The sequence below is a fragment of the Psammomys obesus genome, unplaced genomic scaffold (genome assembly GCF_907164565.1).
Source record: "Psammomys obesus unplaced genomic scaffold, mPsaObe1.curated_primary_1811, whole genome shotgun sequence".
In the NCBI taxonomy this organism is placed as follows: domain Eukaryota; kingdom Metazoa; phylum Chordata; class Mammalia; order Rodentia; family Muridae; genus Psammomys; species Psammomys obesus.
This window is the reverse complement of record NW_026596100.1, coordinates 3,058,658-3,077,111: the sequence shown is the minus strand read 5'-3', so window position 1 is coordinate 3,077,111 and position 18,454 is coordinate 3,058,658. Positions and strand designations below refer to the sequence as shown.

General features: G+C 40.7%; 1 protein-coding gene across 2 annotated transcripts in view; it reads right to left on the bottom strand.

Moving 5' to 3' along the window:
• The window catches only part of Efna5 (ephrin A5), a 146,588-nt gene that overhangs the window by 11,942 nt on the left and 116,192 nt on the right, over positions 1-18,454 (bottom strand). For both annotated transcript variants that reach the window (XM_055628392.1, XM_055628393.1), the window contains exon 2: positions 9,760-10,052. In XM_055628392.1, coding sequence (XP_055484367.1) covers positions 9,760-10,052 — 293 coding nt within the window. The remainder of the gene's footprint in view (positions 1-9,759; positions 10,053-18,454) is intronic.

Genomic DNA, 18,454 nt, shown 5'->3' with positions numbered 1-18,454 from the left:
AAAAAAAAAAAAAATGACTGAGGGCCCAGAAGAGACACACACTTTCAAAAGTCTTGCACAGAATGAAATGTCCTTGTCATGGCAAATGACACACCCTATTATGCCGTCATATTCTGACCCCACAAATCATCCAACAATGCTGTAATTTGTTTAGTGTTTGTTACCTATGCCTTTTATAGTATGTGACTCTCAGTAATTAAGGCAAGAGGACATTTTCCTAAATATTTTACTTTAGTTACTTTCAAAACAGGCATTGCCCTCAGATCTGGAGTAGAGGAGATTTGCCAATGCTTGAAATCTGTCTAACTTTGGCTTCTTTAAAAATCCATATTATGAGGCTGGGGCTATAGCTCAGGGATAAAATGCACAGTTAGCAACTGTGAGGCCTTGGGACCAGTCACTCACAGCAAACAATCTATTGTTATATATTACAAAATGCACAGATAACACTTAGACCTGGAGGCAGGCTCACTCTGGGCACCAGCTTCCCCATCTAATACTGGGGACAGTAACACCACCTCCCTCACAGATGAGGAATCTACATAGTACTTGGAACCACTGTGCATAGTACATGTACTAAACGCTAAATCTCTATAATTATACCTAGGGGGATAATCGGTAGTAAGGGCAGAGTAAGTCTCTAGCAAAAGGCTGAACTACTCTTCATCTAATTCAGTGTGGGATCCGTCACACTTTCTGAGACATGGCTGAACTCACTCTCCCCCAGCAAGACCCTTAAGCAATCTGTCAAAAGCAACACAAAAGGGGTCTTCAACTTAAGCTCGTTCTGATCGATTTCTTAAAATTCCACCTAAAACAAAGCAAACATTTCCAAGTTGAAGGGTGAGGACCACTAAAACTGTCAAAGCAAAACATATGCTGAAAGCCATCCATTCCAACCTCAGTAAGAATTGGTAAACAATTTACCTCAGTAGAGAATTAACTTTTAAAAATTTCACACACACCCACAAAAAAAATCAGGAAAGTCAAATCTGGATTAAAACCCTGTCTCAGAAGGTAACAGAAATCAGGTGAGTTAAAACAATGCACTGTCTTTAGTTTAAATTATCCAGAGCATGCTATTTGTTTTTAAGGGATTTGCATGCTAAGAGGTTGCTAACTGCAGAGTAAAACTCAGCTTACTGTGATGTAGATAAAGTTGGCCAGAATATTATATATCTATGGAAATAATAAAATAAAACGAGAATATATTATCATTACCATTTCTAACAATAATAGACAGGCTGGCTGTTCTCCAATTCACAATATTTTACTTTGGGGGCTCAGAAGGAATTAATATTTTGTAAAGATTTTAAAATTTTAAACTAAGCCTGGATATTGCATTTATATTAAGATTTTGTTCCTAATGTGGATTTTATACAATCTACATAAAAATATTTAATGGGAAAACAGCTTGTTGCCAAAGTCCACACATTTCCCCTATTAAGCAGAGGTAAGCCACATTCCCAGGAACTACATTTCAAGCTCACAAGATACTCGTGAACTAAAATAATGAACGATAACGCCTCATTCTCTGCATTAATATTAAAGAAAAGAGAAAATAGAAAACTTTATAGCCACTATCAGTTCTGTGGACCATAAATCTCAAGTTTTGAGAATTGCTTCCCAAAAGGGTCTGAGCAGGATGAGTTGTGAGGAAGCTTCAAGAGCCTAGAGATATTTTTTAGCCAGCCAGGAAAGCACTGACACAGATTTCTACATATATCTGGCTGTGAAAAGTCTCATTTGTGGTGATTTATATTTGCTCATAAAGAACTCTGTAGATAATATAGGCCTGCTGTGAGGCTGTATGACAACTTTCAAACCAAGAGTTACAAGACCATTCTGTTAAAATAGAGCAAGAACAGACAAGGGGTAAACCCTGCAGAAATGATGTTTTTTTTTTTTTTTTTTTTTTTTTCTGATGAAAGACTACAACCCCGTTATTTCTGCACGGGCCACATTCAGTCAACTTTCACTGTTGTATGTCTCTCATGGAAAAAAATTGGGTTTTTCTATACTAGAAAGTGTTAAATTCACCCCCCACGTTTGACTATGCATTTGATGTGTGCATGCTTGTGCAATTTATAACAAATCACACTTACACACCATCACACTGAAGTCTGACTGCCTTAGTGAGTTACTAAAGGAAACACAGAATCGTATAGGACAACCCAAAGTCAATGAAGTACAAACCCTGTGATTCCAAGTGTCACTGGTGTGCTATTTCCATTTCTCCTGGCAGTTCTATGTAACACCACGTGCACATAAATACAGGCGCCCATCAAACTATAGTTGGTTAACTCTGAAACCAAATGAATGCATTCCATGTTTCTAAGGCTGAGAACTGCCGCTTCTATGTGACATTACCCAATTAATCAAGAGACTTATTTCTGGAGATGTAGCCACTTTTGACATTTGGGATCCAGAAAAAAGAGCAATCCTTTAATTTGTTTCCCTTTTGGTGTTTCTTCGAAGCGTGGTAAGAGGAAGTAAAGGGTGAGTGACATGATTTCTTTTCGTCCCTCAGGAGGTCAGAATTCTCCATGCTTTCTCCATCTCATAATGGCATCCTGAGATCTCACAAGGAGTACAAATAAAAATGACTTTGTTTTTGAACTTATCTGAATGTCATAGCCTTTGCAAAACTCAGACAATGGGAAGGCTGCCTAGGAGTGTTCGGCTTCTTGTGGGTGAGAGCAAGTCCCAATTACTCAGAACTTGTCACAGCACCCAGAATGCTCTCAGCGTCAACATCTCTGAAGCAGTGATATTCCCTGGCATTAATTTCTCTGCATCTCTTGATGTCGGTTAAGTTGTGTTTTTCCTTTCACCTGCTCACTTAACAAAATGTGCATCTCTTTTTAAAAACTATAAACGATTGACGGAGTGATACTGTGAAAAGGTTAAGAAAAATAATAATAATGGAGTCCTGAAAAACATCCTGTGGTCCTGTCATCTGCTGTCTCTCTTTGTCTCACTCAGGCCACCTGGGGTGAGGTGCGAAGCCACCACAAAGCCTGGACGCTGCACTCAGTGTCCAGCGGCACGGAGACTGCACGCCACAGCCTCTCACTCAGAAGGTTGACACAGCACCTGGCAATAAACAATTGTTTCCATAAGAGAAAATTACAATTAACACAGGAAACGTCTTCTGAGGTCCCCAAACATTTTACAGGTTGTTTATTGAACTTCCACGTAAGGACTCTTCAACCCATTCATGCTTTCCTAAAAGATGGCCAGGGACAGCTTGAGCCAGAAACAGTTCTCTAAGCTCATTCTTTAAATAAAAAGGCACAATCGTGTAGGCTCACAGGAGAGCTATAAAGTATACAAAGAGAATAAAAATGACTATCATTGGAGAGAAAACTAAGACTATCATTGAAAAATGTCCAATGTCCAACTGGAGAAAAATGTTTGCATTCTATTTTAAAAATAAGACAAAACTTTATAAAAAGCTGGTTTTTAAAATTTCTTCTCTAGAAAATATTAAAATCTGTCAGTTTTCTAAGAATTACTTTGGACTGTTTCTGTTAATAGAACAGGCCTTGAAATACCATTCTTTAGGAAGGCACTTTAAAAAAAATGCATGGACATACATGTGTGCACCCACACACAGGAAGCAAGATGAACAGGTATGGAGGTATCAGTCAAGAGAAAACAGTATTTCCAAGTTGCTTCTCCTGAAAGAGTAAACAGCATGTTTGGTTAAAAAAATATATATATCATCTCCTGTTTTGATAATCGTGCTACTTTTACATCCTATTTCAGTAAGAATATGCATTGAAAAAAGTGGACTGGTAAACTTCCGAAAGCAAAATAATTCTTAACGTAGACTGCCAAAGGGAGCCATTCCAAATCCAGAGACTGTACAGGAATTCAAGACAACCTAGACAAATGTAAGTCTGACATAACTCTTCACAGGAATATTGAAACTAGTTTCCAGGTGTAATCTTCATATTTTTATGCCTTTTTAAAAAAAATTAAAGTGCAATTTGGGCTATTCAAGGTAACAAAGTTTTGAAGGATGCAAGTCATCTTGGACAAGGACTGCTAAATACACCTGCTTGGCAGGCATGTCTTTAAAAGAGTTCATTTCCTGAATCTTGGGAATAAGAAAGACTATGGTGAAGAAAAGGGAAGCTGGGTAAGCTTCTCCATCAACACACTAGCATCTAGGACAACAGAACGGGGCTAGAAGCCGGCTCAGAGATTAAGAACTGCTTTTCCAGAGTACCTGCGTTCAATTCCAAGTGCACTTGGCATCTGCCTGTAATTCCAGTTCCCGGGAATCTGATGCCCTCCTCTGGCTCACAAGGGCACTGCATACAGACAAAACATCCATACAGATAGGCAATGGGAGTACACATCTTTAATCCCAGCACTCGAGGCAGAGGCAGGTGGATCTCTGTGAGTTTGAGACCAGCCTGGTCTACAAGAGTGAGTGTTTCAGGACAGCCAGAGCTACACTGAGAAACCCCGTGTTAAAAACAAAAATAAATAAAATAAAATAAACAAACAAATCTTTAGAAGAATTGAAAGACTCATGCCCAAGGCTGCAATGACCAGAGAGAAAGAATACAATTAAAAAAAAAAAATTAAAATCACATTCTCCTCTTCATCAATGCCATGTTATTTCTACAAAACTAAGAACATAAGCAAGCAATCTTGCTGCTACAGAGTGCCATACAAAGGCTTTAAAATTCATCTTTTCCCTGTATGTAGACACTATTATGACACATTCATTCAGGTTTTATTTACTGGGAAGCTCTTCTAGGTATGCTATTTCATACTATTTCTCCTCGAAAACACACATTTTTTTTTTCACCAGTGTCTTGGCCAAGTGGATTCTCTGGATTCTCGCTGGTTTTATAAACACTTCCATAAGAAATTATACTCAGAGTCCTGCACAATTCACCTACAGGAAAAGCTTTTAGAGCCAACTGGCAAGTGAAGGAGTTTCTCCTTTTAATGTTCTGTTTTTCTGATGAATCTCATACCTATAATCCGTTGTTCAATAACCATACCATACAATCAGTTTCTGGAGTGGATATGGGTCCTTATATGAAACCGTATCTTAGGAAGTTAGGCTATTTTGTTAATAAAATAAACTTGGCAGGGCATGCCAGAATTGTCTCACGGTCTAAGACAAAGCGATAGACTACTGAAATACATGGCGTGTTGACAGTTACTATGCAATCAGGGAGCAATATACTACGGATATATGAAAAGCGTGCCCATGCAGAGAACGTGGCCAGCAATGGGATAGGTGTAGCAGGGACCTCTGCCTTAACGCCGTCATTTTTCAGGAAATGATGCTGCTGTGTATGTAGTAGGTCATTCACTGCGATTCACTAATTCAGGGTCATGGGGATAATCAAAACTCAGTTTGGACCCTGTGGACTATATATGCAGCGACTATAGGATTGTTGTCTCAGGAAATGCAACTTTTCTGGCTTTGGAAGTTACCTAGATTGAGAGCCGGGAGTGCATTTCTCAGATAGGAAAGCATCCACTGGAGAGCTGAAGATGCAGCAACGCCTCTGCTCTCTGCAATGAGCCACTACACCCGCCCAACACTCATATGGGGGCTGAGGATCCAATCACAGCTCCTCACACTTGTCTGGCAAGTACTTTATCCACCAAGTCACCTGTGGAAACCATCTCTATTCTTGTAAAAGTGTAAACAACAACAACAAAAAGTAACAACATATATTTTTCCTTTTGAAGTACAGAAGACCTTAGATTGTATCTTTGCATTTCTTCTAAGTTGCATGTGCCCCAATTTCTTCTCCCATTAGTCATGTCAACTTTGTACCTGCATGAACCTTTTACAAATTATCTGACTGACCTTTACCTCAATTTCTTCACACACACACACACACACACACACACACACACACACACACACACACACACAAAAGAACACTATCTCACAGTACCATTTTAATGACAAAGTACTCAGAACAGTACTTAGAACAGAGCATTGCTCCGTAAACACTATTTACTTTTAGTTATTGAACACGTTCTCCATGACAAACAATATAATACATGCCACAGGGCAGAAACAGCTACGAACAATAAATCATAAATATTTAATGTCAGGAGTGATAAGTGCCCGAGAAACAATAATTGCACAAGACAGTAAGAGGGTGGAGAATGATAAAGAAAGGGTTGTTTTTTATATTTTTATTCAGACTTTCAGATAAAGACATTTAACATCACACCTCTAAAAAAGAGTGAGAGGAAGAGACATGAATGAGGAGGCGGGAAGACATCCCAGCGCCCAGACCCCAACACTGGGGTGTGCTGAGTAGCTAAATGGAATAGGATGGAGGAGAGGGAGGAAGTCAGAAAAGGTGAGGCCTGGGAAAGGAAGAAGACAGCCATGGAACACCTTGCTGCCGTGGTTTGGATGGGATGGAACCAGGATGGCAAAGCAGTGCCGGGATCCTGGGGACTCAGAGGAGCCTGGGCACGAGAATACGGACAGAAGTGACACGGAGGCCAGAGCTCCAACACAGCTCTCTGCGTGCTCTCAAAGACTTCCCCTTTGGTTCTGTTTACTGATACGTACTAGGCACCATGTCCGGCCTTTGCACAGATGTTATCTCTTAGCTGAAGCCGCAGACCTCAGATAAAAATTAATAACACGAGGATATTAAAGTTCCAAGCAATTTCTGAAATCATTCATTTCAGTCACATTATGTCACAGATGTAGACTCAGAACTCCAAGATATCAGATGATTTACTCAAGTTCAAATAGCTCATTACAGCAGCGGAAGGGCCAGGTAATCACTGTGTTTTGCGCTTCAGCAAGAGACTGTCTTCAAACTGTTATTTCCATGGACTTAAAAAAAAAAGCTTAATGTCCTTGCTTTAGTGATTTCTCTTATCTCTTCTCACTAAGACATGAAACAATTCTTCTAAATGTGTTCTCTATAGGTTAATATTTATGAGAAACATCTTTGAAGCATGTTCTTTTAATTTCTAAAATTTGTCTTAGTCCACATACCCCTGCTTTGAACGCCTGCCTTTCCTTCCCACCAAATCTGTTTCTAGCCGACTTCTGGCACCCTACCTCACAATGGAGCTGAAACCAAAGGGGGGCAGACACTAGGCCACACATTTCTTCCTCTTCCTGTTTCTGGAGCAGTGAGGAGAGACACTATGAGACTTGGTCCCTTGTCCTCACGAGTGTTGGACAATTTAGCTTGTTTCTGAGATGGGCGTAACAAGTGTGAAAAAAGCTGTTCATGCTGTTCATCCCACGCATCTTAGGAGAAAGGAGATTCAACCAAGGGCCAATTTTCCCCTAGGAACCCCGTGCTTTAATTATGAGCCGAGCACATTGCACGTGCTGAGATGCGCAGCCGTGTTAGCTGTGCCACTGCTCTCAACAGAGAAAGACAGAGGAGCCTCTCCTGGCAGCGGAGAAGGGGGGACACTTTTGTGGGTTGAAAACATGGTTGAAAATCCCATTTAATTGAACATCAGGCCACCGTGAGTCTTGTAAATGAACATCACTCTGCTGCTTAATTTTGTGCTATTTTACCTTTCATTAAAAAAAGTAATTTAAGTTAAACTCAGCTGAACAGCAAAAAAAAGCTCTTGATATTTTGAAGCATTTTGGAACAATTACTTTGACAGGAGCCCTTGACAGTTAAATGACTCCGTTAAATGAATGTTATAGAAGACACATAATGATTTTTAGTGAAATATTGAATTTAACCACAAAACCTAGTCATAAGCACTACAGTATATGTGAATAACATCTTGCTGATGAACCTCAGTGGATTCTATAATTTCTAATAATCATGCAATCAACTAGTTAGCCCGTGAGTGTGTTTCCCATCTTGATGTTATCTCTTTATTTTCGGTTCATGCTTTTGTTGGTATTTAAGTCTGAAAAGTCAATAAGAGGATATCAATTCTGGTAGGAACTTCCTCTCACAGCACAGTATCTCACAGTTGGAGAATAAATGAAGTTAATGCAGCCCCAAAACTGAATACCTCCTCTTTCCTTCCCCTCCTCTCCTGAATGGGATTCTTTCAGAAAGGAAGAGCACAGTGAAGCTGTGGGCGCACTGCCTGTGTGCGTGAGGGGTCACTGCATGCCAGGGCTTCCTCCATCTGTGAGACTCAATCTTCCTTTTCTTATTTTTATGGACCGAATGTGAGATGGTATCAAGGCTCTTTACATGTTTTCTCATGACTAACAACTGAAGTATGCACCAAAATAATAAAACTGGTACTGTTCAATTTCCTCTTAAAATTCAATTTCAATATAAGTGAGAGAGCTGTGGCGCCGCTGAAATCTGACTGGCTGTAAAATTCTGTTTTCTGAAGATGGAGAGGAGCTAGAAAGCTCAGCAGATCTAAACCATGTGGGTGGAGACATTTGGATGGAAGAACTGAGTCAGAAAAACAGGAATGTTCTCTATCTTGTTTGTCTGGCTCACTGATGCGGAAGAAGGATGCCAAGCATTTAGGATGGAATCAGGTGGATTTCCACACAGCGGGAGCAACTGCACTTCCGGATTCCTGAAGCCAGTGAGCATCAGGTCTTCCTGAGTCCCCACTGGCCCTATCAGCAGCTGTCCTTACCCGAACTGCCTCTTTACAGGTCTGACACTTACAGAACATAAGAAGTATCTTCATCTCACACCTCCCATGTCAGAGCCAACACGAGCTCTTTAATAAACGTACCATGAACAAACAAGGCCTCATGCCCTTCAGCCAACAGTGAACTGGGGAAGACTAGACTATTAAAATATTTGATACAAAAACAAAAACAAAAACAAAACAAAACAAACAAGCAAAAAAACAGCTAAGCACCAAGAGGCCTACAGTTAGCATCATGGATAACTCTGTTACTCAGTGTGTGGTCCGTAGGCCGGCAACATGAATGTGACCTGGGACCTTTATGAACGCAGAATCTTAGGCCCCCACCTCAGATCTCCAGCCGACATCCGGATGACAATGAGACCTCCACGTATCTCGTGCATAGTAAAGTCTGAGAAGCATTTAGGAATAAGCTAGGACAGTGTGACACCTGCAAAGGTGATGCTGCTCTGCTTGGGATGGAGAACACAGCGGGCCGTGGCACGTGATTGACGCAGCTCTGCTGGGAACATTCGGGTTCTCTCAGGACAGCCACTCCGTGCTCACAGGTGAGAAGCCAGCTCCCCTGGAACTCTTCCTAGATACCTCCTCACACTTGCCTGTCTAAAGACACAGCTGCTCCTAATAATTCCTTTTCTCCTTGGTGCAAAGCAAGTATTTATCATCAGCACGTTGACATTTGCAGGAGTTGTGGCTTTCTCCATTAAAACTGTGGCTGACTAAGAGGATATTGCTGACACCTGAATAAGAAATGCAATAACTCCAAGTTATGTAAATTTAATTATTTCCTTTAATTTTTTTTTTCAGGAATCTTTTTTTTTCCTTTCCCCAAGCTTTAAAAAAAAAAAAAAGTCCTGGCAATTTTCATTTAAAAGAAACACAAGTCAGCAATGGTTCACTGGACAGACTGACACGCAATTTCATAGGGGAAGAGGCGCTGTGTCTTTAATCTAATTTGGGCTCTCAATTCCCAGCTAATGTAGCTAGGGACTGTGATGTATGCATTCACAAGGAGACATCTGAAATGCAGAGTCCAGCTCTGCACGTCTCCAAAACATAGGTCAGGGAAAAAAAAAAAAAATCAGTCTGAGCTTTGCAGCTGCCACACAAGGTAACAAATCTCCATGTACTCACAGATGTAGAAGTACTCTCGGCCTGGCCTGAATTCAAATCCTAGGGAGAAGGGAGTGAAGAGCTGGAATTTTTCAGAGAACTTCAGTGGTCCGTTTGGAGAGTGAGGCCGGTTACACTCCCATCTCTTGAAGCCCTTGGAAGTATGGTCGCAGGCGCTGTAGCCATCGAAGTTCACCATGTAGAGGATATACCGCTCCGTCTTATCTTCCGGGACAGAGTCCTCATAGTGGGGGCAGAAAACATCCAGGTAGTCATTGATACAGACATCGATGTGGTAGTCACCCCTTTGGAATCTGTTGGATATAGGAGGAAATAATAAGAAAAACGTTCATACAGGGAGTCTTCCTGTTTGGAATCGACAACCGTACCCTTCACCAATTCCGGAACTAAAGCATTCAGTACGAAAAGTCCTTACTGAACATTGTTACGATTTATAGCCTGATTTGAAGTGTTACAAACGCACATACACACACCCTGCAAAACCCTGCTTCAGTTCAGTTTTGTAAATCTGGGGCTTCTCTGTTTTAATTAATATCTTTCCTAATCAGCTGAAAAGCACTTCACAAGACATAGTGAAGTGGGAAGCATCATAAGGGTCAATCTTTCTCAGTCTAAAATCATGGCAGGAAAGCTTACAAAATAAACAAATAAATAAACAACCGAAACACTTTTAATAAAAAAAAAAAAGCTTTTGTTTTTAGCTAGTGAGGAAATTCTTCCCTAAGCCTCAGAAAGGTTCACCATAAAACTGTGTTACTGCTGAAATACAACATTCATAAAGTCCCATAATCCTCAGGCCGGACAATCAGTCTCACATGAACACTTCCCAGGGATGATGAGCTGGTCAGTTCCATTTTTGGACATCTCTAAATGTTAGAAACTTTCTTCCTATATTGAGCATAAATCTGCTTCTGTGTAATTTCTATCCACTGATCCTACTTCTGCTGCCTGGAGTTACAAAGGGCGAATTTAATTCCTCTTCTACAAGGTAGTCCATAAAACATTTAGAGATGTCAGCTGTGTCTGTGTGCTCCTTTCCTTGCGAATGAAAATCCTCGTTCCTTTGGTAATCTCTGGGAGGGTTCCCAGGCTCCTTCTCATTCTCAGAGCCCCATCATGCCCTCCAGTCTCCCAGTGAGTGCTTAAAACCTATCAGCCAAGCATAATGAGACCTTCAGCACCCTGGGAGAAATAGACCACTTTTATTCTCAAAGCTAAATATTCCCTGACAATGATTCCCTCTGGAGAGGCAACACAGGAAGTGATAGCACTCCTTACAGAGTGAACACGCTGGCTTTAAGAACTGGATCTGGTGAGTGGAAGTCATATATCATCCGGAGCCTCAATTTCCTTACACGTAAAATATGACAACAATGAGGATCTGTCCTGCTTGCCTCCCATGGCCCCTCAAGTCTCAGAGGAGAAAGTACTGGAAGAGCATCTTGAGGTTTCAAAGTACCAATTCACGTGAGAGAAACAAGAGGAAGTTATCAGAACATTCGCATTTCAGTGAGGATCCTCAAAAACATGCCATTTCTTATGAAGAGAACCAAGAGTGTTTCTTTGTGCTCATAATGATCATGAGTTTACCTTTTCTTCATCACTGGCAGACAATGATGTGTCAAGATGCAAAGAAAGACTGTTCCTTTTAAAAGATTTTTGAACATCAAGGTAACATCACTGCTAAAGTACAAAGAAAAGACATTGCAATGTTCAGATAAAAGGGTGCTGGGCCATGAATCATCAGTGCTCAAGAGTGGCCTGACAGTTTTGGATGAGAGCCAGACAAGAACTTCAGCAGAAGGCGATGCCCAGATGCACTTTATACTATTATATTAGTATTATAGATTTTAAAGACATTCAAGGGGGAAGTTTTTTTTTTTTCTTTCCCTAAGTGTCACTCATGCTAGCTTAACTAGCATTTGAAAGTGCTCAAATTGAAAATGAAAATTAAAACTGTTGTTACCTGGACTTGTTCTGCTATTTCTTTATTCTCTAATTCTGTTTTTCTACAATTATAAGCCACAATGTCACTTTTTTTGGGGGGTACTCTAGGTTTAGTTCATTTCTGTCCTTGTCCCTGTTAATGTTACTAAAATTTTAATAAAGCAAACTATGAAATTGAAAACTCACTCTACACTGGGTTGACCAGTACTCCCTTTAGGTGATGCTGTACTTGTATGTGAGGTAAATGAAGTACTAAGGTGTCTATTTTAAATATGTGATTGTTCTCCTATTATTTCTGAAGATGATAATCCATCATAGTCAATTGGCACTTCTGTTTCAGATCCTTGCCCGCTTGTCTGTCTTTTGAGACAGGGTGTTTTGTAGCAGAGGCTGTACTTGAACTTGATATGTTGCCAAGAATGGCCTTGAACTCCTGAAACTCTTATATCTATCTCCTAAGTGATGGAATTATAGGCCTATCTATTTTGTTTCAGATTTTTAATGTGCACAAGTTTGTTTACTAATGCAATGTCAAAGAATAGGCTATATATATGTATGTATGTATGTATGTATGTATGTATGTATGTATGTATAAACAATGACTAACTGAAATTCATGAAAGGGATTATATAATGTGATCAAGTATAAAAAAAAAGATAGGATTAGATATTCTACTTTTATACCAAGCCCCCTTTTTGGGTACAAAGTAATCATTGTCTCCTCACTGTGAAGAAAGTCACAAGCATGACTAACATTGAGTCCTTACTATGTTCCATACACCATTTCAGTTTAATATTCATTGCAATACCACAGAACATTCACTGTTGTTATATCCATTCAAAGACAAAGAAACTGAGATTAAGGAATCAAGCAATGTGCTCAGTGTTCACAGCTAGTAAAAGGTAGAGGGGAAATTGAAAGCAAAGCAGTCTGACCTCAGAGCTAATGCTCTTCATATTACATTTGCTAAGAGATTAAATTGCTAACATCTCGTCCATAGGTCTGCTTCATATTCCCTAGAGGGAAAATTCTCATTCTCAATAGTTTCAGCTCTTTTTTCCATTTACTTATATAACAAGTACTTGCTGTACTTGGGATGTGTGTGCTCTACATATACGAAATACACATACTACGAAATACTCAAAGCAACTGTGTTCAGTAGTTAGAATGGAACAACAACCAGAGAGGATAAAATCCTTTTAGCTCAATTTTTCACAGTAAATAGGAAGAGGGCTAAGGTTAGAACCCAAGTCTTAGGTGGTTTTGAAGCATGTTCTGTCTTTGTAACCACAACAGCCCCATAGTGATAGCAACCTCTCTTCTTACAATGATGCCCTTTTGAAAGAGTGGGTACACCAATATATACAGGGTGACACCAAAATAGACCAAGCCCTGCTTCTCTTCCCTGCCTGTGACTTGATTCCAAAGTCCTAACGCAACAGCTAAAGGGAACATCAGCATTTAAGACAAGCTTCAGACAGCAGCGTCAGCTCTTGACTCATGCACATTATCCTGGTCTTCCACATAATGAAGTGTTCTTAGGCTCAGCAGCCGTCCACATAAGGGATCTTTTTTCATCAGGAAACAGCTTTCACGAACTTGAGCTCACATTAAAGAGGAAATGCACATCTAGAAAGAATCGAGAAAGACTGCATGCTAGTAGTTACAGATGCCATGGGGAACACAGCCACCACTTTAACAGGTTAGGCAATTTCTTAGAACTTTCCTGCAAATGTCTTCCCTCTTTTACTTCTTCTAATTTTACCCATTTTGTCTACAGTTGTGACCTCTTTGAGATCACCGTATCTTTTTAAAACCTCTAATATCTATCTGGCAACTATAAGGTAGAAATCATTCCTCTGCACTCTTTTAAACTACCACTAAGGTTCACTATGTAGAAGCATGAACATTTACTGTATGTAGTAAGGGGATTTTTTACCTGCATAAAACACATTCCATTTTGACTGTTCTCACAATGTAAATATCTTAGGAGCCTGAAACATCTCACATGCACAGAAAGATGGCCCTTGTTCCTCACTGGGACATATGTCAGCTCAGGGCAGTGTTCCATACAACATACAATAATATATATTCTCTTACAGCAAAAACATATTTTGCACATCTATCAAAATTTGACAGCAGATTGGTTGAGGATCAATGTCATCTATATTGCAAAAGGCCCATTTTACTTGGTTAAGAATAAAATTCAGCACACACACATGCACAAAAATAAGCCCCTTTAATCATCCCCATTACCCAACAGGAGTTATAAACTTGGTGGGAGTTGGTGTAAGCCACCTGATGGGTTAGAGGAAAGGCACATTTCAAAGACAACTGTGGCAAAGTGGGGAAATATGAGAGAGCTGGGAAATATGCCTATAAGTGCAGGTAAGTGAATGTGTCTCACGACTTTCCATCATGTTGCTAAATTTAACCTTGATTATCAATTTAAAACCACTGTTAATATCTCTTTCCTTAGCTAACCTGTGCAGTAGAAGTAAACCATGGCTTAAATCTCAAAACTCAAATCCAATATAGAGAAGAGATGACAATTGTCTTTTCACTTAGTTCTCAGTAATGTGCCCTCACATTCTTACCGAGATACGAACTAAAGCATCATTTGACGGCATTAGTAAGTATGAACCCTAACATCTCTGTCCTCCGAACCACTTTATTTTCCATCCCGGGTCACTGAAAAATGGAACATGGAGTCCTTGAGTACTTTGGGTTCTTTATCAGCGGAGTTCTTAACTTAATCCTGTCCACTGGTGACTCTTTGTTAAAGCAAATAGATATGGCCTGGCTGTCTTTGTCAGTGAATGCTTTTTCATGTCGCTGACCTTACCTTCTTCTCTACCACATGCCTCCGTGTTGTGGACGTTGACAGCTAGAGAGGGCAAACAGAAAAAAAGATGCACACAGTGGCCTGGGTTCCAGTACACTGTGCTGCAGCAGCCTAAGCCTCCCCTAGCCACTCTCCTGTAGCATTCCTCCTCATGCTCTGTCCTCATTTGCTAAAGCCAAAATGCATTTCATTTTAGTAGCTGGAAAAGGAAGGGGATGGTGCATATTTAAAACATTCTAAATTGGCCTTTAGCATATGTTGCTGGCACAGCAGAGAGCTTGCTTCCAGGGAAATACGTAGTGAGGTATTTTATCAAGCAGCTCCTGAGTGAAGTGGCTTCACTCCATAAATACAGAAACAGCATCACTGAGAGCAGTCAGCACCATCAGAAGTTAGGAAGCTTCGGGGCACTTTCATCCCCCTTCGGGGGATGTCTTAAAGGATCCAACAATGAAAATGTTATTTCTCTCCAATTGGAGAGTTGATTACTACATTTTAAATGTATTTTAATATGTCAAGAGGTGATTCCTACTTGAACAGGACTCTGCTGTCACTTCTTTAATTACAGGGAAACCTAATGGATTACACTCTGGAGCTGAAATGCAAAAGAAGGATATGATTTATGATCAAAGATTAAGCAAATTTATCAGCTCAGGGTTCCTCTCAAATTTTAAACTAAATCTACAGTGAATATGTCTCAGCAGCACTGTCTTTCAATTTCACTAGTTTTGATTTAAAGTCTAATTACAGAATAAGATGTGTCTGTTAGCCAGAAGAATTTCTCATCTGTCCCCAAAAGACCCTACGGGCCCCATAAGAGACTCGGGCTTCAGTTTATAAACGTGCCTCTGTGAGATGGGCAGCCCAGCAGCCCTGTTGCATAACACGCCTCTCCCTAGCTCCTTCTGCTCTCTCTCTGGGCACAGAATGTGAGCCTTATGGTCTCTACCCTAAATCTGAAGATGTTCTTTTTTTGTTTTCCTGTAGAGGTTAAATCGTGAAATATAAACAGCAAGTGAAACTTGGCATAGATAAACGATAGCAGTATTACCAAGGGCTGAGCAAATATTTGTTTTGCTAATTTTAAACTTTTCCTCTCTCTCCTGGGCTAAAACAGGAGGATCTTTGGGATGCACTGGTAATCAGCTTTCACACTGGGCTCTCAAGAGTTCGAGGCGTGGATAGTTTCAGTGAAACAAGATCAGTTGAGGCTGATGACGACCAAAACACATAGCTCTGGGCTGTCCAGTCTACCTCTTCCAGGCTCTGCTCGGGAACACTATCAACTACAACTCCTACTCCAAGAGAAGGAGACATTCACAAACTGGAGGAGGATACTTGCTTCTGCACGGCAGATCAGGGATATGTCCTCCTTACTCTTTTGCAGATGAAACACAGCCCGGTATATGCTACAGATACATAGCGGCATGTCTAATAGCTACCGCTACCTCGTATACCTCTCATCCAATCAAGTGTGAGACACTAATGAAACATTTATAGGTGTAAGTGCTGTGTTGGTCCATTCATGAAAATTCCAAACAGAATTCATTGATGTGCATGCTCTGTTAGTGATGAGGTCTGTAGCGTAACAGCTTCCATTAACTGCTACAATATTCCTGGCCGGACTCAGAATTTATCAGTAAATTGGTACACTCACTTGTGACTTTGGTCTCCTTCTCTCTGCACTATGCATGTGTACATTAAAGTCCCATGTCTAATATTGATTATGCATATTAAATTGTATATAAGAATCTTTTTGTTTTTTATTTTCTCTTTTAAATTTAACTTTATTTTTAAATAATTTATTCATTTTGCATACTGATTGTAGCCCCCTCCCTCATCTCCTTGCGGTCCCACCCTGCCTCCCTCTACCCCTCCACTCTCCTCCCTCATTTCTCAGAAAGGGGGAGCCCTCCTCCCCTACCATCTAACCCCTGTCTATCAAGTCTCATCAGGATTGCTTGCATCCTCTTCCTCTGTGGCCTGGGAATGCCCCACCACCACCACCACCAGAGGAAAGTGATCAAAGAGCTGGTAAGAGAGTCTGTGTCATGCTAACTAGGATACCCACATGAAGACTGAGCTGCCTATCAGCTACATCTGAGCAGTCTAGGTCCTTTCCATGCATGGTCCTTGGTTGGTGCATCAGTCTCTGCATAGCCCCGCAGGCCCGGATTTGTTGGCTCTGTTGGTCTTCTTATGGAGCTCCTGTGTGCTCTGGGTCCTTCTATTCTCTCATTCTTTCCTATGACTCCCTGAGCTCTGCCCAAAGTTTGGCTGTGAGTCTTAGCATCTGCTTCAATCCCATGTTGGAGGGAGGGACATTTATGGTAGGTTCCCATCCTGTTTCCTCTCTTCAACCATTTCCCATGTCTATTCTATCTGCCCTTCTGAATGAGAATTAAGCATGTTCTAGTATTAGGCACATCAGTCTGAATGAGTGTTAAAAAACTGTATTTCCCGTGAACAGCACCTACTTCAAACACAAGACTCAGAAAATGTTCCCTCTCCCAGTGTTTTAACTCATTTGGAGTTTGTTTTATTAGCTTGACAGAGGAGCTCCAAAGGAAACAAAGCATTAAATTGGCAGAGCCTAAACGAGACTTTTCTCTAGGAAGGGACTGCGTATTTTGGGTGACAGTCTAATTGCTTTTAAGCCCCCAGTGAGGCCCAGGGCAGGGAGTGAGTGTGTCAATGTCAGCAGGCCAAGTCGGCCTGTTAACCAAGCAACGACCTAACAGGGCCGACACATCACAGATCATGTCAAATAGTTTTCAAAGAGGGATTCTGAAACACAAATAAAGAATTAACATCTGGCAATCAGTGTGGTCTGAACGTGGGTCACTTCTACAATGCAGAACAGGCTCTTTCTCACCATGTCTGCTGGTCAGGAGCTTTTGACAAAGCTAGGAAGCAAGCAGGATCTGGAGTTTTAGGGCCTCTTAAGTATATGGGGCAAAAATCACTGCCACCTATATGCAGGTTGACCAAGAGTAGGTACAGAAAAAAAAAATCACTAAATAAGTTACACAGCCAGCGTCTCAGGAACAAACTGAACAAACCGATTACTATCAGGGTATGTGGGAGTCTGTCAAACCAATGGAACACCCACCGAGCCAATGGCTTCTAAGTATACGGCTCTCTCCCTGTGGTCCTATCCAGCAGAGTTCCAGGCCATTCTTAGCTTCACACATAATAACAATGAAAGAGTAATTATAAATCTCAACTATCTTTACCAGGTCAAGAAGAGACTTTTGGAGAAAGACAACTTGGTATTTCTTAAGTGCCTGATACACTACCTGTAGGTCTCATATCCACTCATCGCCTTAAAGGTGCTGCAGCATTCACTGTCTCAATCACTCCAACACCTGGCTGAGCACCCACACTGAGATGGGTGTCACAAAGGGAAATTTCAGTTGAAAACAATACGACATGTGAAACAGGTAATAAACTTATGGGTTCTGTGTCCGTACATGAAATTTCCAGAAGAGTTTAATGGTATGATAAACAAAGGTCAAGATCACGCAACAAAATAACGGCAGACTGCAAAATGGAAAATGATAATCAGGACTGTTGTTCAAGCAACGCTAGAAAATTATGCCTAGCCGAGTAGACAACTTAAGCACCTAAGGCAGAATGAAAGTTTCTCTCTTGTCATTAAGTCCTCTATTCAATTACCAGTTATCGGGGTAATTAAACACTGGAAAGTGATGCCAAGCTAATTGTTAGATTATGATAATTACATGTCTTTGCTATGCTACAGCTGATCAAAATAAGATGTGGTCCCGTGCTCTCAGCTGCAGCGGCTCTGTAACCGGCAGACTTTCCTACAGCACCGGGCCGTTTATTACTAATTCATTACAAATCAGGCGGAGAAGCTTATTATTTGTAATGCTCCCCCCC